The following is a 25,457-nucleotide window of genomic DNA, read 5'->3' on the forward strand; positions in this document are numbered from 1 at the left end:
TCCCAGGCCCACCCATGGCTGCGCCCCTGCCCAGTCCTGTGAAATCCATAGATTAGGGCCAAATTTATTTATTTCAATTGACTGATTTCCTTATATGAACTGTAACTCACTAAAACCGTTGAAATTGTTGCATTGTTTGTTTATATTTTGGTTCAGTATAGGTTTCTCACTTACAGGTGGCACAAATTGGGATATGGAGGAGGGGAATGGACAGGGTATATACAAATACTATAGTAAAAAAAAAAAAGTTTTTGCAAACTGTAGTGTTTGTGCAGACATTTCTGTAGTATTTACTATACTATACTACAGTATACTACAAAATGATATACTAAGTACTACACATGATCGAGGGATACTACAGTGTGTAGTGTAGTATTCTACAGCATCCTACAGAATTTTACAGTAAGTACTGGAGCATTCTATAGTAAACTGTAGTATTTTGTCATACGTGGGATATTTTTCCAGCGGATTTGCTTCAGTCAATGAGTACGGTCCATTAGTTTGTACAGAGGTGAGTCCAGACAAACAAAATTATGTATCGTTTGAGTGTTTCCTCTAAAAATAAAATTGCTTAGCATGACACAGCTGAAGACATCGAGGGTGGACTGACTGCATGTTAGTAATGCGCCGTTAACCTGGGAAATCCACAAAATGCGGACTACTGGCTGTTCTAATGATTAGCATTACCAGTTACTGAGACGTGGTGGCCTTTTGGTGCTTGGTCTCAGGATAGAGTCTAGATTTTTTTTAGAGGCCACATGCCTTCCAGTTTGAGCTAAGCTAAGCTATAGGCTAAGCTACGAGACACTGTGCAAGAGCGCGCTAGCATGGGCTGTGCACGGTTGGCGTATCAGCGTACTGAAAGAAGTAAGGCCAGGTTAAGAGTCCCATTCCTGGCTGTAGGATGAGAGAGAGCGATAGAGGGCGAGAGAGAGAGAGAGAAAGAGAAAAAGAAAGAGAGGCTCGAACTCCAAAACTCAGCAGAGGGGGAAACGGACTTGTCCAAGTGACTGGGGGAGGGGACAGTGTGGAAACCAGCCTCTCGATTTGTCACCAGCATAAGCTGGTGCAGGGAAGGGGTGAATAAGACAACACCACTAAGTGGAACGTCAGGGGAGGGGGGGTTAGTCAAAAGTCTCCCACTTCCCCCGAAGGACTTCCACCTTCTTTTTAGGGGGTGCGACGGCCGGCTTGGCCATGGCCAGTAGGTCCTCAAAGGGGTCCTGAGTCTCGGATTCCTCTGTACTGTTGGGAGGCTTAGGCAGTACCCTAGGGGCGGGAGCTGAGGGGAAGTTCAAAAGGCTGGAGAGAGCGTGGTGGCTGCCTGAGGAGGTGGGGGGAGGACCGCCATGATTGGGGAAGGCAGGCCGCATAGAGCCTATGCCAGGGGGGAGGCTGGACCCTCCAGGAGAGGACAGTCTGTAGAGCCCCGTAATTGTGGAGAGAGGGTGAGGAGGGTGACCATGGGGGGTGGCATGGAAATAGGCAGAGGCAGGAGGCCTGTATGCACCTCCACTGAAGGGGTTCCCCGCCACTGTGGGCGAGTAGTGTCTGTGGGTAGGGTAGCCGAGGGGTGCGGTGAAGGGGTTGAGCGGCATGTGTTGGTGGAAGGGGGGCAGGCTCTGGGGATAGGGCAGTGGCGGGAAAACGGTCCTGAAGGATGGAGGGGCAGCACCGGTCGGGGAGTCTGCTCCTTCCCCTGCTGAGGCAGGGGTGGTGGTGGTTTGGGCTGGGTTGTTCAGGGGGTCCAGGAGGCTGAGCAGATCCACGTCCTCCCCTTCACTGAAGTCTATCTTGGTGGGCTGCAGCATCAGGTCACCCCCCATCCCAAGGGCCTGCCGGAACTCCTGCCCCCCTGCCGTGGTGGTCCCACCCTCCCCGGCCGCTCCTGGCTTGGTTTGTGGCTCGGGCATCGGTGGCGCACCCAAGACCTTCCCTGGCTCTGGGGTTTTCCTTCCCTGGGGGCGGGGGATGGTGATGCACCCCCCTTGGCTAGGGGTGGTGGAGAGATCCAGCCGTGGCTCCTCAAGCTCAGGGGGGGGCACAGACAGGGGTCGGTCCCAGTTCGGAGACAACCGGCCGGCCAAGGCCATGTCATCCTGCCCATGCATGCGCCACATCTTGTTGTAAGGGTTGGAGTGCTTGAGGCCTGGAAGGGTGCACGTACGCTCACTGCCGCTCAGGTCCATCCGCTAGAGAGGGAAGACACAAGAAAACAAAACAGCTAATAACCAGTATTATCAAGAGCTGTGTAACATCACAAGTATAGATATTGGACCACAGAAGTCTTTTAAAAAATGTTGGCCCGCGGACTGGGAGTTTCAGACCCCTGAAATAGATATTTGATCCAGGTCTGTAGCCACCACGGGCCACGTGCCCTCTGGTACCTGGTAATTGAATTTATGCTGCTCCTGGGGGTCTTTGGGTGTGCGGAGGTCCTCCAGGCTCCTGGCCAGGCTGAGCTGCTGGCCTTCGGGCTCATCCAAGCAGCTGAACATGTCCCCCAGCAGGTTGATGTCCGCAAACATCTCCATCACCGGGCTGGGTGGGGCCGTGTAGGAGGGGCCGCTGACGGGCTCCTCTGCAAACTCTGCCTCCTTCAGGGAGCGGTAAGGCTGCGGCCTGTTGGAAGGATTGTTCCATTAGTTACATGCATGTGTGCACAACATAATTCATATTGTCACATACAATACAATAAACTGTTGACAGGACGCTCTAGCAATTACATTATTATAGTCCCGGCACAGAGATACAATTAACTTACATTCTTTATCTACACCTGCATGACTGAGGCCTGCTTTTTTTTTAGCTACAATATAAGCTACTATTGCAGCAAATAAAACCATTTAATTGCAAAGGGGTGAAAAATAATTTGAGAGATGGACCACCAATCATAATGCAGACAGCAGAAAGAGATAAGGCTTTAGCCAATTGGAAATCAATCAAAGAGAAAACAAAGGAAGAGTGGCAGATCAGCCACCCAACCATGCTTCCAGCTGGGCCGAGATAAGTCAATTAACGAAGCACTACAATGAAGCAAATGCATGATCATTGGTAGGAGTGCAGCGTACAGGGGTGACCATTCGAACGGGGCGGAGAAGAGAACGTTTTCGGGGAAGCCGGCGATGGAGTCGTCTTCGTGCTGCAGCTCGTCGCCTGAGGAGTCCTCGGACAGAAAGACTGTGTAGTGACGTGTGGGACGGACACAACTGGGGAAGGTAGATAAGTAGAGAGAAAGGGAATGACAGAGATAGAAAAGGAAGGAGAGATATCCCATTTCACACACAGAGCAGCGAGAGAGAGAGGAGTAAAGAGAGACACACAGAAAGAAAGTTGTATCTGAATCATTTTCAGATGATTTTGTCTGAAATTTGATCTTTAATAAATCATAACTGTTCATTTATGTATGTATGACTGATAGATATGGAATGGAATGTTAATACTGAACAATGTTAATACTGAACAATGTTAATACTGAACAATCCTACAACTTATTTTCAGTCAGGAGCTCCACTTATGATCAATTAGCAGCATAGGCCACAAGAAGGCAGCAAACATCTGTAGACTTTACCAACCGGAAGGATCTATTTTAACAAACCTAATGCAATGGTACATCTTAGCGCTGGCGGTAGCGCTATAGATCCGGGGGTGTGTCAGAAATATTTTTGCTATTTTCATAGCTGGTGATGGCGCGAAAGGGCTGGGTTTTGATGAATAAATAAATTGTACGTGTGACTGGCCAATCAACTTTTACTTTTGTATTTTTTGTATTTATTAAGGATCCCCATTAGCTGCTGGGCAAAATAGAAAACGATAGACAATTTTTTTCACCTCTTCCACTTTAAGGAATGCTTATCTTTCATAATTTGGTCAGTTATGCATGGATGTGTACGTTCAAATTTTTTAGTTGGCATGTCATACCTACGTTTGCTAATCTTGCCAATGTAAAACTTATTAAAGTAGTTTGCAATATCAGTGGGTTTTGTGACCATCTGAGTTCATCTTTTTGGCCAAAATATTATCTATGGTGCTCCAGAGCCATTCATTATCATTCATCATTCTTTATATAATTTATCTTTATCATAGTATAGTTTTTTATTTTTGTTTAGTTTAGTCACATGATTTCTCAATTAACAGCATGTTTGCCGATCAGCTGTGCAGCTAGACTTATTTGCCATTCCTTTTGCCTCATACCTCTCAACCATACAATTTTCCAATTCTTAATCAATCCACGGGGATTTAACAGTTTTTACAGTAATTTTCTTAATGGTGCATGCTTATTAGTAACTGGAATAAGTAATTTCATAAATGCATAAAGTGCACCATCTGGTTGCTCCTCATTACACACCACAGACCAGCAAATATTACTTACATCATCAACTAGGAATCACTACAAAACCTCTTGTATGATCTCTTGTATGCAACTCAACCTCTTGTATGCAAGCCAATATTAGGAAGGTGTTCCTAATGTTTGGTATACTCTGTGTATGTTATTGTGGGCTATTTTTAGCGCTTTACTGGGATGCTTGATTGTTTTTATTGCTTTACTGGGAGGCTTATGAGAAGTACACACACGTAATATGTATGCACGCATGACTAAGTCGCTTTGGATAAAAGCGTCTGCTAAATGGCATATACTATATTATTATTTATATTATAGGTAGACATGACAGTGATGTTTATGTTTGAGCTGATGGTGCAGGGTGAACTGCAAATAGTGGGCTTCCTACTAGGGCAAACCGCCTCAGTGCTAACAGTATAACGCGTATGATTACTGCTGTAGGATTGAAAGAGGCATTCAGGGAAGTTAGAGGAGCATAAATTAGGTTACTTACAGTGGGGGAAAAAAGTATTTAGTCAGCCACCAATTGTGCAAGTTCTCCCACTTAAAAAGATGAGAGAGGCCTGTCATTTTCATCATAGGTACACGTCAACTATGACAGACAAAATGAGGAAAGAAAAATCAGAAAATCACATTGTAGGATTTTTAATGAATTTATTTGCAAATTATGGTGGAAAATAAGTATTTGGTCAATAACAAAAGTTTCTCAATACTTTGTTATATACCCTTTGTTGGCAATGACACAGGTCAAACGTTTTCTGTAAGTCTTCACAAGGTTTTCACACACTGTTGCTGGTATTTTGGCCCATTCCTCCATGCAGATCTCCTGTAGAGCAGTGATGTTTTGGGGCTGTCGCTGGGCAACACAGACTTTCAACTCCCTCCAAAGATTTTCTATGGGGTTGAGATCTGGAGACTGGCTAGGCCACTCCAGGACCTTGAAATGCTTCTTACGAAGCCACTCCGTTGCCCGGGCGGTGTGTTTGGGATCATTGTCATGCTGAAAGACTCAGCCACGTTTCATCTTCAATGCCCTTGCTGATGGAAGGAGGTTTTCACTCAAAATCTCATGATACATGGCCCCATTCATTCTTTCCTTTACACGGATCAGTCGTCCTGGTCCCTTTGCAGAAAAACAGCCCCAAAGCATGATGTTTCCACCCCCATGCTTCACAGTAGGTATAGTGTTCTTTGGATGCAACTCAGCATTCTTTGTCCTCCAAACACGATGAGTTGAGTTTTTACCAAAAAGTTCTATTTTGGTTTCATCTGACCATATGACATTCTCCCAATCCTCTTCTGGATCATCCAAATGCACTCTAGCAAAGTCCAGACGGGCCTGGACATGTACTGGCTTAAGCAGGGGGACACGTCTGGCACTGCAGGATTTGAGTCCCTGGCGGCGTAGTGTGTTACTGATGGTAGGCTTTGTTACTTTGGTCCCAGCTCTCTGCAGGTCATTCACTAGGTCCCCCCGTGTGGTTCTGGGATTTTTGCTCACCGTTCTTGTGATCATTTTGACCCCACAGGGTGAGATCTTGCGTGGAGCCCCAGATCGAGGGAGATTATCAGTGGTCTTGTATGTCTTCCATTTCCTAATAATTGCTCCCACAGTTGATTTCTTCAAACCAAGCTGCTTACCTATTGCAGATTCAGTCTTCCCAGCCTGGTGCAGGTCTACAATTTTGTTTCTGGTGTCCTTTGACAGCTCTTTGGTCTTGGCCATAGTGGTGTTTGGAGTGTGACTGTTTGAGGTTGTGGACAGGTGTCTTTTATACTGATAACAAGTTCAAACAGGTGCCATTAATACAGGTAACGAGTGGAGGACAGAGGAGCCTCTTAAAGAAGAAGTTACAGGTCTGTGAGAGCCAGAAATCTTGCTTGTTTGTAGGTGACCAAATACTTACTTTCCACCATAATTTGCAAATAAATTCATAAAAAATCATACAATGTGATTGTCTGGATTTTTTTTCCTCAATTTGTCTGTCATAGTTGATGTGTACCTATGATGAAAATTACAGGCCTCTCTCATCTTTTTAAGTGGGAGAACTTGCACAATTAGTGGCTGACTAAATACTTTTTTTCCCCACTGTACATTAAGACGGCCTACACTCCTGGGACAATGTTTGCTGAACAAAAATATAAACACAACATGTAAAATGTTGGTCCAATGTTTCATGAGCTGAAATAAAAGATCAGAGAAATATTCCATACCTACAAAAAAGCTTATTTCTCTCAAATTGTGTGCACAAATGTGTTTACATCCCTGTAAGTGAGCATTTCTCCTTAGGTGGATGGATTACAGTGGGGAGAACAAGTATTTGATACACTGCCGATTTTGCAGGTTTTCCTACTTACAAAGCATGTAGAGGTCTGTAATTTTTATCATAGGTACACTTCAACTGTGAGAGACGGAATCTAAAACAAAAATGCAGAAAATCACATTGTATGATTTTTAAGTAATTAATTAGCATTTATTGCATGACATAAGTATTTGATCACCTACCAACCAATAAGAATTCCGGCTCTCACAGACCTGTTAGTTTTTCTTTAAGAAGCCCTCCTGTTCTCCACTCATTACCTGTATTAACTGCACCTGTTTGATCTCATTACCTGTATAAAAGACACCTGTCCACACACTCAATTAAACAGTCTCCAACCTCTCCACAATGGCCAAGACCAGAGAGCTGTGTAAGGACATCAGGGATAAAATTGTAGACCTGCACAAGGCTGGGATGGGCTACAGGACAATAGGCAAGCAGCTTGGTGAGATGGCAACAACTGTTGGCGCAATTATTAGAAAATGGAAGAAGTTCAAGATGACGGTCAATCACCCTCAGTCTGGGGCTCCATGCAAGATCTCACCTCGTGGGGCATCAATGATCATGAGGAAGGTGAGGGATCAGCCCAGAACTACACGGCAGGACCTGGTCAATGACCTGAAGAGAGCTGGGACCACAGTCTCAAAGAAAACCATTAGTAACACACTACGCCGTCATGGATTAAAATCCTGCAGCGCACGCAAGGTCCCCCTGCTCAAGCCAGCGCATGTCCAGGCCCATCTGAAGTTTTCCAATGACCATCTGGATGATCCAGAGGAGGAATGGGATAAGGTCATGTGGTCTGATAAGACAATAATAGAGCTTTTTGGTCTAAACTCCATTCGCCGTGTTTGGAGGAAGAAGAAGGATGAGTACAATCCCAAGAACACCATCCCAACCGTGAAGCATGGAGGTGGAAACATCATTCTTTGGGGATGCTTTTCTGCAAAGGGGGCAGGACGACTGAACCGTATTGAGGGGAGGATGGATGGGGCCATGTATCAAGAGATCTTGGCCAACAACCTCCTTCCCTCAGTAAGAGCATTGAAGATGGGTCGTGGCTGGGTCTTCCAGCATGACAACGACCCGAAACACACAGCCAGGGCAACTAAGGAGTGGCTCCGTAAGAAGCATCTCAAAGTCCTGGAGTGGCCTAGCCAGTCTCCAGACCTGAACCCAATAGAAAATCTTTGGAGGGAGCTGAAAGTCCGTATTGCCCAGCGACAGCCCCGAAACCTGAAGGATCTGGAGAAGGTCTGTATGGAGGAGTGGGCCAAAATCCCTGCTGCAGTGTGTGCAAAACTGGTCAAGACCTACAGGAAACGTATGATCTCTGTAATTGCAAACAAAGGTTTATGTACCAAATATTATGTTCTGCTTTTCTGATGTATCAAATACTTATGTCATGCAATAAAATGCTAATTAATTACTTAAAAATCATGCAATGTGATTTTCTGGATTTTTGTTTTAGATTCCGTCTCTCACAGTTGAAGTGTACCTATGATAAAAATTACAGACCTCTACATGGTTCGTAAGTAGGAAAACCTGCAAAATCAGCAGTGTATCAAATACTTGTTCTCCCCACTGTATCTTGGTAGACAGGTGTGGCATATCAATAATCTGATTAAACAGCATGGTCACTACACAGGTGGACCTTGTGCTGGGGACAATAAAAGGCCACTAAAATGCGCAGTTTTGTCACACAACACAATGCCACAGATGTCTTAAGTTTTGAGGGAGTGTGCAATTGGCATGCGGACTGCAGGAATGTCCACCAGAGCTGTTGCCAGATAATTTAATGTTCGTATCTCCACCATAAACCGCCTCCAATGTCGTTTTAGAGAATTTGTGAGTACGTACAACCGGCCTCACAACTGCAGACCACATGTATGGCGTCGTGTGGGTGAGCAGTTTGCTGATGTCAATGTTGTGAACAGAGTGCCCCATGGTGGCGGTGGGGTTATGGTATGGGCAGGCATAAGCTACAGACAATGAACACAATTGCATTTTATCGAAGGCAATTTGACTACACAAAAATAATGTGATGAGATCCTGAGGGCCATTGTGAGGCCATATTTTTTTTAAGGTATCTGTGACCAACAGATTCATATCTGTATTCCCAGTCATGTGAAATCCATAGATTAGGGCCTAATTCATTTATTTCAATTGACTGATTTCCTCATATGAACTGTAACTCAGTAAAATCAATGAAATTGTTGTGTTTATATTTTTGTTCAGTATACATTTGCAGCAGCACTACGACAACTCAGCGACACAATGGTAGGGGTTATCTGAATATGTTTCTAAATATGAGGTTCACCAGCACAAAAAGCACATCTCTCTCGTTCCATGTGCATATGGGAACAGTGCGTCATGGCTGGATAGGCTGCGCTTCCGCTGTCAAAATTCATGCCATAACCAACAGCATTACCGCTAAGATCTGTTTTTGGTGAGTCTTAAATCTGCCTATTTGCGCTGAATGAAATGTTCACTTTTGACCTCGTTTTTAAGCCTTTATACTCGTGGGAATTGGCCTATATGGATAGGGCTAAATTGCAATGTTTCATACAGATGAAATATGAAAAGCATTTGCATAAGCATGGTAGGAATTGAAAGGGAACAGTTTGGACATTATGGGAAAATTATTGGACCAAAGTTGAGGACCCAAAAGTTCACCTGACACAAGACTGAAATCAAAAATTACACTGTTGTTTTTGTGTGCATTTTACATTTACTATACCTTTCGCTACATTTGTTGATAACGAAATCTGAAAATACTATGGATACATTCAGTAACATGATAAGACTATTCCTGAAAAAATTACAAGGGTTTGAGTGAGAGGACTAACTGGTGTCTTCAAGTGGCCACACACCTCTCCAAAGTGTACACAGTTCCAAAGTCATTTCAATGGACTTTTATGACACAGAAGAAGAGTCTTCAACTGTAAGGTACTTTTTTTAGCTCTCCTAGCTGTGCCGTTGAGGAACTAGAGCAAGCATACTTGTAGTTGTTTTGAATGGAACACAATGCACTAACTAAGTCGATCTGGATAAGAGCGTCTGCTAAATGACAAAAATGTCCAAGTAAAACCCTGCATCCCCGCCATCACACAATTACTGTTGCTGTTTACGTAATCCAAAAACGGGTCAGGTGGGCATCATTTGAAAGCTTGTTCTATTGCCAACATGACTAACTAAGTTATAAAATACGATCATACAGTGTTAGGCATTCACAAGGCAATTCAAAGAAACAGATCGTAATTTTGGTGTGCATGGAAAGGAGTGCATTCGGGAGCATGTTCCACTACACATTTTCTTCACAATAGACAAACATAGGCTCATTCTGTTCAGAACAACCCAGGGTATGACGCCATGTCATCTTGTAACTGTACATCAAACATAGTGATCATAAATATTGACACTGTATATGACAAGTTTTATGATATGTACACATTTGGACGGGTGTTTGGCTTGCTTATAAGACATCAAAGTGGTATTCATTATAATCCTCAACGTCTCATCTTTCAAAATACATTGGGTCCTCTTAATTTACAGTATTTCCCTCACTTGGACAACAAAACATTTGAAAAAGTTGCCTAATTAGCAGGAGGGATGGGGGCAATTTCTTGTTAGATTCAGTGCTCAAGTTCAGTACGTCTGTCACCCATACAGTTCTGTGAAACGCAGAGCCTGAGCTCTGAGGTAATTTATCAGTGCCCAAATCTGCAATTTTCATCCCGTATACGGGTACGAGTGTAAAGGGCTATGGACACACCTCAAATATTGCCACCTCTCCCACCTCAGCGCAAGCGAGCTGATGTTAAGACAGGTAAATTGGCAAACCTGGTGCAAGGGGTGGAAAATGACAGAGCCCTAGTTTTTACATGACGAAATTGCCAACTAACGTTTCACACTTGCGCCGCGTTAGCGCCAGCCGAAAATAAAGCCCAGAGTCTGCCTGAGTATGTAGAGTCTATTGGTCTTCGATCAAGCAGTGACCACAGCAACAAAACCTTTCTTTTCATATACAGATGATACAACCAAATACAAGCATTCCCACAACTTTTCAATAACACACAAACATTGTTGCAGCACTGCTAATCTAGTGGCCAAGCCCAGCCTTAAATCTCAATGAATATTTGATTGACCCTTTCTCCCTGTTACATCACAAACATACTGGTATACTAGATTAACTGAAAACACGGAAAACCCTGAGGTGGAATTAGTGAGAGCAAGGAAAGCTAATTAGTGTCAAACTATGCTTGCAGAATTGGCTAACTCAGAATGGTTAGCTTCATGCTACACTACTCCTCAGGAGACTGTGGAAACTCAAAGTAGTTTTTGTCATGCTACACTACCCCTCAGGAGCGTTGATATGAGTACCAACATAAATAATGGACTTACAGGGATATCGTAAAAATCCAAATATCTTCACAGATCATCATTGTAAAGGGTTTAAACACTGTTTCCCATGCTTGTTCAATGAACCATAAACAATTAATGAACATGCACATGTGGAATGGTCGTTAAGACACTAACAGCTTACAGACGGTAGGCAATTAAGGTCACAGTTATGAAAATTTAGGACACTAAAGAGGCCTTTCTACTTAATCTGAAAAACACCAAAAGAAAGATGCCCAGGGTCCCTGCTCATCTGCGTGAATGTGCCTTAGTCATGCTGCAAGGAGGCATGAGGACTGCAGATGTGGCCAGGACAATAAATTGCAATGTCCGTACTGTGAGACGCCTAAGACAGCGCTACAGGGAGACAGGACGGACAGCTGATCGTCCTTGCAGTGGCAGACCACGTGTAACAACATCTGCACAGGACCGGTACATCCGAACATCACACCTGCGGGACAGGTACAGGATGGCAACAACAACTGCCCGAGTTACACCAGGAACGCACAATCCCTCCATCAGTGCTCAGACTGTCCGCAATAGGCTGAGAGAGGCTGGACTGAGGTCTTGTAGGCCTGTTGTAAGGCAGGTCCTCAACAGACATCACCGGCAACAACGTCACCTATGGGCACAAACCCACCGTTGCTGGACCAGACAGGACTGGCAAAAAGTGCTCTTCACTGACGAGTCGCGGTTTTGTCTCACCAGTGGTGGTGCAGCGGTCTAAGGCACTGCATCTCAGTGCTTGAGGCATCACTACAGACCCCCTGGTTCGATTCCAGGCTGTATCACAACCGGCTGTGATTGGGAGTCCCATAGGGCGGCGCACAATTGGCCCAGCGTCATCCGGGTTTGACCGGTGTAGGCCGTCATTGTAAATAAGAATTTGTTCTTAACTGACTTGCCTAGTTAAATAAAGGTAAAATAAATAAATAAATGGTCGGATTCGCGTTTATCGTTGAAGGAATGAGCGTTACACCGAGGCCTGTACTCTGGAGCGGGATTGATTTGGAGGTGGAGGGTCCGTCATGGTCTGGGGCGGTGTGTCACAGCATCATCGGATTGAGCTTGTTGTCATTGTAGGCAATCTCAACGCTGTGCGTTACAGGGAAGACAAACTCCTCCCTCATGTGGTACCCTTCCTGCAGGCTCATCCTGACATGACCCTCCAGCATGACAATGCCACCAGCCATACTGCTCGTTCTGTGCGTTATTTCCTGCAAGACAGGAATGTCAGTGTTCTGCCATGGCCAGCAAAGAGCCTGGTTCTCAATCCCATTGAGCACGTCTGGGACCTGTTGGATCGGAGGGTATGGGCTAGGGCCATTCCCCCCAGAAATGTCCGGGAACTTGCAGGTGCCTTGGTGGAAGAGTGGGGTAACATCTCACAGCAAGAACTGGCAAATCTTGTGCAGTCCATGAGGAGGAGATGCACTGCAGTACTTAATGCAGCTGGTGGCCACACCAGATACTGACTGTTACTTTTGATTTTGACCCCCCTTTGTTCAGGGACACATTATTCAATTTCTGTTAGTCACATGTCTGTGGAACTTGTTCAGTTTATGTCTCAGTTGTTGAATCTTGTTATGTTTGCTGAAAATAAACGCAGTTGACAGTGAGAGGACGTTTCTTTTTTTGCTGAGTTTATATATTTTGGATTACTGCAAGGGTTGAACCTGCACACCCAGTATATATCCAGGACTGGAGTCGGGGGAACCCTGTCCTAATGTAAACTAAAACAGTGTGTTGTAGTTGGAGAGCTTTAGTATAGGAGTTGATGAGACTGTAGCTTATGAGGAACTCAGTGATGATGAGTGTTTTCAGTGTGTGTATTATGTAGCTAGGTGGTCTTACTGTTCAGGGCTGCTCTCCAGGCCCACGTTGCTGCGAGGTCTCTTGGCCACCAGTGGCCTGGGTGGACGGGCCTGTGGGAATATCCAAAATAAATATAACAAACAAAAAATCAAACAACCTATTCTCATCCAGCCTGAGGCAAGTTACACTAACAGACACAGACACAAAAGCCTCCTGTGCACATATGTTAGTCCATATGCATGTTCATATGCCAATACATATGCATAAACATTGGCCCGATGTCAGTTGAGAGACAGATACAATGTCATTCACACACAGAATATAGTGATCTTCTCCTATCTTGCCTAACACCAATGACATTCCACAAAAACTTAGTAAACCCTAAACCCAAAAACGTTGATGGGGGAGGACGTGTCATAACAGAGCGACCCTACAGCTACCACCTGAGACCAGTTGGGGTCAGCAGAGTTCATGGGGTTGAGTGAGGGGTCAGAGGTCAAAGGTCATCTGATCTTTCTAGCTGCCCTCACCTAGGGGCGTCAAACTCAGTGGGAGAACTACAGGGCTAATTAAAAGGAGGTAGGTGGGTGGGTGGCACACATACACAATCCATGCCTCAATTGTCTCAAGGCTTAAAAATCCGTCTTTAACCTGTCTCCTCCCCTTCATCTACATTCATTGAAGTGGATTTAACAAGTGACATCAATAACGGATCACAGCTTTCACCTGGATCCAGCTGGTCAGTCTATGTCATGTTTTTAATGTTTTGAACACTCAGTATATATCAGTTCATAGACCCAATGCCAAGGTATTGGGACATCAAAGTCCTGTTCCCAACTGACTTGAACATTATACAGCATTGCTGTCACTGCTGCATTTAAGTGAAACTGATACATTTTCTGATTTACACTAATCATTTTAAGCAATTTATGGTTTTAATGGGAGGTAGACCGACTCATTCTTCTTTAAATAATTGCCTCTTCCAATTTTGTGGCAGAGCCAAGAAGTTGGTTATAATTTTGTATTGAGCTCACACCTCCAATACACTGTTGTTAGTTGTTTGTGTGACAATTTTACTGTCCTTGTTTACATGTCCTTCTTAAATATTATACCCTTCTTGAAAATAATATAATATGTTTTTTTTTCTCTTTAAGTACATTGTAGTTTCGCCATAATATTTGATCTTCCTTTTCTGGAGGATGAAATTGAAATTGCAGCCAACCCTGTATGGCTTCATTTAAAAGGAGTATACTTTAAACAGGGATCCATTGTCAATCCACCGAAAATGTGTAGTTCTAATCTGCAAAAAGGCTCTTAAACATAGGATGGGCCTCTCTTAGTAGCCTGCTGGAAAACCAGTTTGGATTTAGATATAATTGAGGCTTTAAGAGAGAGCTTAATGCCTTAATATTTAATAGATTTAACCCTCCAAACTCATGTTTATTACCCGTTTAACTTTATCTGGTTTGCCATTCCCCAAAAATGTTAAATTAAAATTCTCTCATTATTTGTAAAAGGATTCTCCTGGAGTCGGTAGAGGGAAAGGGGAAAGGGGGATAACCTAGTCAGTTGTACAACTGAATGCATTCAACTGAAATGTGTCTTCCGCATTTAACCCAACCCCTCTGAACCAGAGAGCAAATGAATAAATATGCGATATCACTAGAAAATTTAAATCAGTAATTGTCCCATAAATGGACACCTCTCCAAAGTTTCAAGATCCTATCTATTTTACAAAGTTTTCTATCAAAGTTCATAGTTGCAAGATCGCTCAACTTTTCCAGGAAATATACACCAAGCACATCAACTTCACCATCCCATTTAATTGGGAGACCAAATAAAATACTTTTTTATTTGTCACATGCGCCAAATACAACCGGTGTAGACCTTACCGCGAAATTCTTACTTACGAAACCTTAACCAACAATGCAGAGTTTAAAATATAAAAAATAAGAAAAAAATTCTAAACTAAAGGAAAAATAGTAACACAATAAAATTACAAAGCGAGGCTATCTAAATACAAGGGGTACTGGTACCAAGTCAATGTGCAGGGGTACGGGTTAGTCAAGGTAATTGAGGTAATATGTTCATGTAGGTAGGGGTTAAATGACTATGCATAGATAATAAACAGAGTAGCAGCAGCGTATGTGAAGAGTGTGAAGGAATGTGTGTGTATGTGTGGAGTCAATATGCATGTGTGTGTGTGTTTTGTGTGTCCGTGTGTGTGTGTGTGTGTGTTTGTTGGAGTGTCAGTGTAGTATGTGTGAGTGTGTGGTTAGAGTCCAGCAAATGTACATCGAGCCTGTGCAAGAGAGTCAGTGCAAAAAAGTATAATACATCATAATAAAATAAGAGGGTCAATGCAAATAGCCATCCAGGTAGCCATTTGATTAACTGTTCAGCAGTCTTATGGCTTGGGGGTAGAAGCTGTTAAGCAGCCATTTGGTCCATGACTTGCGCTCCGGTACCACTTGCTGTGCAGTAGCAGAGAGAACAGTCTATGAGTTGGGTGGCTGGAGTCTTTGACCATTTTTAGGGCCTGCCTATATTTTGGAATGGCGGATGTTGATTTCGGGAGGCTGCCATCACGGAAAAAGGAACAAAACACTTTTTCTGTTAGTTAACTTCAACGAATCACGACCCGCCATATGATATCAACAGTGAAAACAGTTGGCTTCTATTTAAGCGATAGTTAGACTGTCAAAACAGTGTATTGGTGTGTGGCCAGCAACTTTTAAAAAGAGACCGCCCCAAATTATCAGTGCCAATGATACCTGCGTTCTAAGTCCTGCGACCCCCAATGATACCTGCGTTTTAAGTCCTGCGACCCCCAGCGTGTATCACAAAATCAACAGAACAAAACCAAAGATATTGGTCTGTTTTAAGCAATTGATCTTGTGTCATCGTGTTCACTATAAACCTTTATACTACCACCAGTAATCTGAAGTGTACCATATATTATGAACACCTGCTCTTTCCTTTACATAGAATGACCAGGTGAATCCAGGTGAAAGCTATGATTCCTTATTGATGTCACTTGTTAAATCCAATTCAAATCAGTGTAGATGAAGGGGAGGAGACAGGTTAAAGAAGGATTTTTAAGCCTTGAGACAATTGAGACATGGATGTGTGCCATACAGAGAGTGAATGGGTCAGACAAAATATTTAAGTGCCTTTGAACGGGGTATGGTAGTAGGTGCCAGGCATACCAGTTTGTGTCAAGAACTGCAACGCTGCTGAGTTTTTCATGCTCAACAGTTTCCTGTGTGTATCAAGAATGGTCCACCACCCAAAGGATATCCAGCCAACTGTGGGAAGTGTTGGAGTCAACATGTGCCATCATCTTTGTGGAACGAATTCGACACCTTGTAGAGTCCATGCCTCAACAAATTGAGGCTGTTCTGAGGGCAAAGTGTGTGTGTGTGTGAGTGTGTGTGTGTGTGGGGGGGGGGGGGGTTGGAATGCCATTGAGGCCAGGGGTTTTCCCCGTCTGAAAGGAAACGATTGCCAACCATAGTTTGTCCTGTGTAATTAGGCCTTCACAAGATTTTTTGTGTCACAGATATACTGAACAAAAATATAAACCCAAATGTAAAGTGTTGGTCCCATGTTTCATAAACTGAAATAAAAGATCCCAGAAATGTTCCATACGCACAAAAAACGTATTTATCTCAAATTTTGTGCATAAATTCGATTACATCCCTGTTAGTGAGCATTTCTCCTATGCCAAGATAATCCATCCACCTGACAGGTGTGGCATATCAAGAAGCTGATTAAACAGCATGATCATTACACAGGTGGACCTTGTGCTGGGGACAATAAAAGGCCACTCTAAAATGTGCCGTTTTGTCACACAACACAATGCCACAGATGTCTCAAGTTTTGAGGTAGCGTGCAATTGGCATGCCGACTGCAGTAATGTCCACCAGAGCTCTTGCCAGAGAGTTGAATGTTAATTTCTTACCATAAGCCGCTTCCAATGTCTTTTTAGAGAATTTGGCAGTACGTCCAACCGGCCTCACAACCGCAGACCATGTGTATGGTGTTGTGTGGGCGAGCGGTTTGCTGATGTCAACATTTTGAACAGCGTGCCCCATGGTGGCAGTGAGGTTATGGTATGGGCAGGCATAAGCTACGGACAACGAACACAACTGCATTTTATCAATGGCAATTTGAATGCACAGAGATAACGTGACGAGATCCTGCCGCCATCACCTCATGATTCAGCATGATAATGCACGGCCCCATGTCGCAAGGATCTGTACACAATTCTTGGAAGCTGAAAATGTCTCAGTTCTTCCATGGCCTGCATACTCACCAGACATGTTTGGGATGCTCTGGATCGACGTGTATGACAGCGTGTCCCAGTTCCCACCTATATCCAGCAACTTTGCACAGCCATTGAAGAGGAGTGGGACAACATTCCACAGGCCACAATCAACAGCCTGATCAACTCACGCTGCATGAGGCAAATGGGGGTCACACCAGATACTGACTGGTCTTTTTTTTAAGGTATCTGTGACCAACAGATGCATATCTGTATTCCCAGTCATGTGAAATCCATAGATTAGGGCCTAATGAATGTATTTCAATTGACTAATTTCCTTATATGAACTGAAATTCAGTAAATCTTTGAAATTGTTGCATGTTGCATTCATATTTTTGTTCAGTATAGTTTTTGGAGATGGATATCACAAAACTCATCGTCAAGTGAGGTTGGAGGAACTTTTGTTTAAAAATATTTGTGTGGTGAGGTAAGGATTTCTCCATCGTTTTGGTCGCGTTTCTATACTAAAGGCTTAGGAAATACTTTTCGCTGTTATCCATCCAATTTGCTCTGTTTTTTTGAGAAATTATACCCATTCTTTCATGAATAAGTTCCTCAAACTCCTTCTGTTTTGCGTGTAGATAATTCAGTGCTTCTGTAGTACATTTATCAACTTCATTGACGTGTAATATTAGATTTTCTATTTCTGTTGTAAATCTATTCTCTGTTGACCGATACCGTTTTTGTGTTTGGGATGAAAATGTAATCGAATGGTCTGTAAATGCACATTAAAAGGCACCCCATACGATAAGTGGGTCTGCTGAACCTGTATTGTGCAAGAAAAAGTCTTATAAATTCCTTCGTTTTTGTTAAGAAAGTAGTGTCAGTCAATAAACCCTGGTTCAATTTCCAATATCCCCGTCCAGCAGCCATGAGGTTTAGTAACTGTTAAAAAAAGCTGTGCGCCAGTGGTTGGTGGACACGGCAAACCCACGACACGCAGTAACACAGGTGCGCGCATGCGTATGTGCACACATACATACACAGATATAAACATACGTAGACACGCATCCACACACAAAGGAGGTAATACACCCACACTCAAACAGAAAAAAGTTTCAGGTTAATGAATGCGTGTGGATTTGTCTTGCCAGTCAATGTTATGTTAAGACAAAGGTCATCCTGTATGTCTGAGAGAACAGTCTGAAAGATGGGACATATCCACAGCGCATAGTCAGACAGTATGCCAGTCGGTGAGCTTGCACGCACACACACACACACACACACACACACACACTCCAAACCACAAACTCAGGTGCCAAGGCCAGATATGAGCGGTAGAGGGGGGAGGTACTTACGGGCTGCGAGTTGCCGCACTGGAGCCTGGGAGGATGGGGACGAGGGGGAGGGGCTCGGAGGGGCTGCACCAGAGACACCCAAGGGTCACACACACATAGCAATGGAAGGACATGATGATGTACACACACACACATAGACACACACACATAGACACACACACACATATACACACACACATAGACACACACACATAGACACATAAAAACACAGACCACCACACAACCATTACACAATTACACCACAACATCAACTCCACACCATATGCACACATATAAGAGCCACCACAATATCTTCCTTCATGACAACAGTTGTTGCTAGGCCTTCCTCTTACAAAGTATCAGCTAATTGACACTGTATCCCCATTGCCGATCACAACGCCTTTCCAGAACATTGTCCTAACATGTATGAATGTGTGTGTGTGTGTAAGAGAGAGAGAGAGAGAGAGAGAGGACGTGTGTGTGTCATAATTATTCAGCGCTCTAATGAGAGGAATGAGAGATGGATGGATGGATGGTGCTGGGAGCAACACCTGAAAGACATTGTCTCTCTCACTTTTCTCTCTCCCATCTCTCTCCACACTAATTAGTGGAGTGGTTTAACTGAGAACCAATGTTATTGTTATTATGTTTCGAAATGTCCATGTGATTTCATACTAGAGAAACCGAACAAAGACATGTGCACGGCAGAGATGAAAAGGAGGAACTACGGAAGAAAAGGAACAATGATGGAGAAGAGCGGAGTGGAGACTCAGAGACATGCACGCCAGAGCGGCTGAAACAGCATGACAAATGACAAGGAACGAGTGCAACAGAAGAGATGGAATGACAATGGCAGAGTGATAGTGACAGTGATTGTGAGGGAATGATTGAACGGACAGCAGCATAAGGAGGACACTCACACTGCGCTAATCGGATAGAGGTACAGTATATATTTCTGTTAATGATGACTGTAAATAGGAAAGACTGGGGGAGACTTTTCTATAGACATCTGTTACACAGAAGTGAATTGACAAGCTGAAAGGAGAGATGCAAAAGGAAGAATGTAGGATATGGGACAAGGCTTTTAAGAGGATAGTGTTCCTAAATATAGGAGCATTGAAAATCAGTCTGACAGATTGACAGTCAGGGAGGAGAGATCGGAGAGTTGAAGATATGCAAGGTTTTGTACGCGGCTTATGTTTTTGTAGACTTACAGTATGTAAGCAGCGTACAGGAGGCATTAATACACACACGCTTAGATCTCAGATCTCAGAAACTCATCCCACCCCCCCTCCTTCCCGACCTGTCCAAAGGGTGCTGTGATGGGCCGCCGTTCGTCCCAGGTGTGGGCACCGTCCTTCCCGTCGGCGGAGGGGGGCAACCCGGCTGTGGTGCCTTCCTCCCCGGTACCTGCTCCTGTGCCACCTGTGTCTGCTGTCGAGGAGTAGCCGTTCTCTGCCAGCTCCTGGAGAGGGGAACAAAAAGATGAAGGAGGTTGACATGGCCAGAGGGGGTAGTGGTGGTGATGGTCTCTGTGGAGGGAAAGGGGGAGGTCGAGGGAGGAGGCCCTACAGGGCTATAGTGGAGGGGGGGATCAGTGCCAGGGGGGCATATGTGAGGGGTTCGGGGGTAGTGGACGGCTAAAGGAGGGTAAAAATAGGACAAATAAAGTGCCAAAGAGGATTTAAGGAATAGGGCCAGATATGGAGAAAGAGTTTGAGTGAGTGAGCGTTAAAAGGAGAGAAAAACAAGAGTGAGAGTTTTGAAGGAGGAGAATTGAGGCAGGAGTAAAGAGGGTCAAGTTGAGAGGTCAACAGAGGGTTAGTTTGAGAGGTGAACTCACAGTGGAGGGAAGAGTGAGTGACAGCCCGGTGTGGGAGAGGAAAACCATCAGTGAGTGATTTATTTAGCCCATTGAGTGGCAGCGTGTGTGTGTGTTTGCATGCATGTCTGCTTGTGCATGTGTGTGCGTGTGTGACAGTTGTGTTCTGTAAAGTTATTAATCAGCCTGTGATTTGGGCCAAAGATAAATATCAATTTTATGTAGATCAGATTTAACAAAACCCAAACACTGAACACAGAGTACTACATACCTTTTGTTTTAGCCTGCTCTTGACTTCCTTTATCCCCATCCTGGCATGATCTTTAGCCTTTGGAGGAAAAACACAGAGGGGTTTACTAAACAGATTTAGTTTCTGTTGTTGTTGATGTAGGGAGTCATCTTGCAGAGTCTACCTTTAAAGTGGCATCAATATGAGACAAAGTGAACAGTAGTGAAATATTTTGGGAGTGTCATGGTGTAATAGTCGTGATAGGAGGACACTTACAAACTTATAGACCGTTTTCATGGCAGGGTTAGCCTTGGTCCTCACTGTGTTGAAGATAGCACCGCCCCCTTTCTGTTGGAGACAAAACCATTGTCGGCAGCACGGCTAACAGTTGTACACCAACAACAGCGGTAGCCCAGAGAGCACAACCAAAAATAAGTTGTTGCAACATCTTGTGCTCATAGGGAGACAGGTTGTTTTTTTTAACATGAAAATCCAAAAGGTTTGAATTATTAGCATGAATGTGAGTAAAAAAATATGTATACTTTGAACAGCGTGAAAGATGGGTTAGAATGCATTACTTGTCTTTGAAGACCTACCTTGACTGTGAACAGCCACTGGTGGTAGTTCTTGTCGCTGCCTGTGGAGTTAACACAGAGGTGAGGTCACAGGGATGAAAGGCACCTGTGGTGAAAGGTCAATGCCTTAACATAGTGGGCATTCTATATTCTATACAGGTTAGTCATGGGACATTGGTTAGCATTAGGGCCATTGACACTCCCACTGCAATAACTGGCTCGTGGTCAGTAGGCTTGAAAAATGAGTAATTTCAAAACGGAGAACGTCAATATAATCATACATCAATAATAATATGCCATTTAGCAGACACTTTTATCCAAAGCGACTTACAGTCATGTGTACATACATTTTTACATATGGATGGTCCCGGGGATCGAACCCACTACCCTGGCGTTACAAGCGCCATGCTCTACCAATTGAGCTACAGAGGACCAATGAGCATTCTTGTTGGACCAGTTCAGGTAGCAGCCTACCTCCGTTTCAAAACGCTGCCTACTGTTTCTTGCCTATTGAACACGACAGTGGTTTGTGGTAAGCATGCATTGTGGCACACCAAATGTCTGCCAGTCCCCAAAGATAAAGTAAATGTGCTTTGAGACCTAGTGAAATGACCTAGTAGAAATGTTTTATATGGTTGTATTCAATGTGTGCTGCACACACCTGCATACTCTCCCATGTTGATCTCATCCTCAAAAACATCCCTGAAGCCCTCACCGGCGTTCAGAAGTTCCAAGCGGCCATCGATGAACTACAGAGAGGGAGAAAGGTTTATCCCAGTTATACATGGAATGTTTCTTTCATTGATTCATGTAGGCAAATGTGATTAACTTATTCTGTTGTGTCACAATTACTATGTGTGTGTGTACCTGTTATTGTGTGTGTGTGTGTGTGTACCTGTTATTGTGTGTGTATGTGTGTGTGTACCTGTTATTGTGTGTGTGTGTGTGTGTGTGTACCTGTTTGAAGAGCTGTAGCTGGATGGCGTTCTGCAGGAACTGTCTCATGGCACTGGAGCGGTGGGTCACAAAGACCTCCTCACTGAACGTGATTGGCTCTCCCTGATGGTACAAAAAACTTGGACCAATCAGCAGGAAGTAGATCTAGTGACATCCTGGATTTGGTTTGCCATTCAATGTATTTTTACAATTACCATTTCTAAAGTACGTGTTTGACATATCAAGAGATATCTTGCTCAAATATGTTTTATTGAACACACACAAGAATGGTGTATAGGTACTTTGTAGGAAAGACAAGTATGCAATTCTTATATAAACATAAAAGAGCAGACAGATACAAAAAGACCCAGAGTTATAGGTAAAAAATTAATAATACAAAATAAGACATACAGAACAAGGACAGGTAAACAGAAAGGGGAGGGCAGATGTCACCCCCCATATCAATCCCTCCATCAACCCCCCCTTCATCATCCATCAACCCCACCACCCCCTCCCCCCCACTGCTCGGGTAACGGGGCAAGCACATGCCGCCCAATGGTAGATTAAAATATCACAAGTGAGAGTGTATTGAAATGTAAAAATTCACAGTGCCGAATGGTCCAAATAAGAGAGGAGAGGTTGCCAGATTTGCCAAATCGCTGAGCTATAATTTGGTAGAGGGAACTTCCTTCCTTTTCCAAAACAACAAGATAATTTTTTTTGCAGAAATGAGACCGTGAGAGATGAGTTGTTTTGGGGGGTTGGTTAATCTGTTTAGGGTTTCTGACACTCCCAGGATGATCAGAAGCGGGTCTGGGTCAATTAAAGTCTCCAGAACTTCAGAGAGGATCCTAAAAATTCCACACCAATAACCATACAAGTTAGAGCATAGGGCAAAGCAGTGGAGTAGTGTACCCTCCGCAGCATGCCATTTATCACACATAGGGGAGGTATCAGGAAATATCCTATGCAGCTTAGTTTTGGAATAGTGTAATCTGTGTGACATCTTGAATTGTATGAGACGATGTCTGGAGTTAATGGAGCAGGTGTGGATATACTCCAAGCTATCTTCCCAGTCTGCTACAGAAATGTCAGTGTCTAGCTCTTCCACTCATTTTGTCTTAATGGCATCTGTAGAAGGTGTGCTAACCGATTGAAAAGCGTCATATAGACAAGATATCAGGTGGGACACATTTTTTTGCATCCGTCAAACATAGAAGGTTTAGCATTTCCAAATGTAGGAAGATGTTTTCTAACATGGTATATCAAGAGATATCAAGAGATAAAGAGATATAACATGTTGTTTCTCTTTCAATCAACTACTATGAAGTGATCTTGACTTCTATTTATAAAAGTTGAGAAAAACTTTTGATCAAATAAGCTGAATTGGAAACAAAACTACAGTAAATGTAATAAAGATAGTGTCCTTTATTTACTGGTAGAGCATGAAAACCTATTTTCACCTCTAGATGGCAGTGCTGTGTAAGGCAACAGACAGCAGGAGAGGTGCTAGACCAGGGGTTCTCCACTTTTGTGATAGCAAACAACACAACACGAGTGAGATAAAAATAGCATAGAAAGAGTTTTACCATGACTTCGGCAGCGCATGGCCGGACAAACCAAGTATCGGGCCCTGGGAAGGAACATTTCAAAGGCCCACATCTCGGCATTGGAGTGAAAAAATAATTTCCTGCAATTCTACACATTTTGTCATGGGGCAGAGAAATGTTTTGTTGTTGCATCTTTAAAGATAATATACTGCAATTCTACACATTTTGCCTTGAGGCAGAGAGTAGACCTTGCAATTTTAAAGGTAAATGTCCAGTGTTTCCAGATTTCTATGAAATATTTCACATAATTAATCACGATACGCATTAAATAGTATGTTAAAAAGCAACTTGTCTGTATTGAAATGGTGTGGGCATACCCCAACAACAGAATAGTGAGGCCGTATACTGGTCATTAAAAATATTTGCGTGAGTAGACCGCTGATTGGCCAGCTCATCCTCCTCAGGAGAATGACATCATCCTCAATGAGGAAACAGCAAGCATTTTTCAAAAGGTCTGTTTAAGATACAAGTTAGAGTTTTTTTTTTTTTAAGTCCCGCACAGTAATCCTATTTCCCAAGTAAAAATATACTTTGAATGACCGATAATGTGACCGACCGGTTCGATTCGTTGGTCTTATGTGGCAAAACTTGAAATTGTGTTTTTTACATTGGATAAAAGTAGTAACTCAGAGCTAGAAAATTGTATATCATACACTACAGTTGAGGAACAATGGGAAAGTAATTCTGCTTTGAAAGTTGATAAACTTGTAACCTCACTTTTGAGAAAATGGCCCTTGAATGTTTTGGTAAACCTACTGGAGAGCTCTTCTTTGTCTACACCCATTCAGCATCGTTCACACCCTCTTAAGTTTTAGCCCCACCCATCTCTTTAAGGATTCACATGTGAGGCTATGTACTAAACAACCAAATATTTCAAGACTAAAGGCTGGTTTATACTACGGGTGTGTTCGTACATTTTATCTGGAGAGCGTTGTCAGATTGGCCGTTCATAAATTCAGAGTGTTTCGCTCTCGGAGCGTTCAGAGCGCACACTGGACGCTCTGTACGAAAAGCTGGGTTGATCCGTGCATTCTGAGATAACAGCAGTCAAGCACCCAAGCTAACTGGCTAACGTTGGCTAGCTACTTCCAGACACAAATGAGAGAGCAGCTCACTGTGACCATTTTACTCACCCTAGCAGAGCTGGTTATGCTGTTTTTATGTTATCCAGAGCGTTGGTGACTGCAACTGTGTTGCTGGCATAAATGTAACTACGCTTTTTTGCCAACATTTACTGACACCGGCCATATTCAAAAGGTGTTGAGCGTTCGTAAATTTGTCAGTTATTCTGCGCTCTGGCACACTCAGACGAGAGTGCTCTGAAATCGGAGTAGATAACCAAAGCGAATTTACTAGCTACGTCTATCGACAGTTGTCGCAGTGACATCATAAACATCCTATTGAAATAGTTACTTGCATAGTGGAGTCTTTTGTTTAGACATGTAGCTAGCTAGCTAAACAATGAACCATAATCCCAACTCATAACGTTACTACCCTGTATGAATCTGCAGGTAGCTAACCAACCAGGTTCAATGTTAGCTGGCTAACATTCGGCTATAACTAGCAATGCAAATGGCTCTGAAATACGAATAATATTACTACACAGATCATACACGTAAAGTTAGCTAGCTAGCCAGCCAGCTAACGTTAGCTAGCTAGCTAACAGTATACTTTAACTTGAAATGAAAACAATTTTCTGACAAAATTAGAAACATGTCATATCTGAAAATGTAGCTAGCTAGACTCTCTTACCCGCATAAACGGATGGATGCTTCTCCCGCTCTGTCATGGATGCAATGGTT

The 25,457-nt window shown here is 43.5% G+C and overlaps 1 protein-coding gene across 1 annotated transcript; it reads right to left on the reverse strand.

Annotated features, from left to right (window-relative positions):
• Nucleotides 1–976: 976 nt before the first annotated feature.
• LOC311126725 (DENN domain-containing protein 1A-like) lies at nt 977–22,168 on the reverse strand (the record flags this gene model as incomplete). The annotated part of the gene is made up of 11 exons (XM_084200717.1): nt 977–2,192; nt 2,388–2,622; nt 3,072–3,209; nt 12,919–12,989; nt 18,505–18,567; nt 19,787–19,948; nt 20,577–20,633; nt 20,811–20,882; nt 21,131–21,167; nt 21,767–21,858; nt 22,067–22,168. Coding segments are annotated over 11 exons (2,097 nt in total), but the record flags the coding sequence as incomplete, so codon positions are not given.
• Nucleotides 22,169–25,457: the final 3,289 nt, after the last annotated feature.

This window comes from Coregonus lavaretus (assembly GCF_964263955.1).
Source record: "Coregonus lavaretus genome assembly, contig: HAP1_SCAFFOLD_3563, whole genome shotgun sequence".
Taxonomy (NCBI): Eukaryota; Metazoa; Chordata; class Actinopteri; order Salmoniformes; family Salmonidae; genus Coregonus; species Coregonus lavaretus.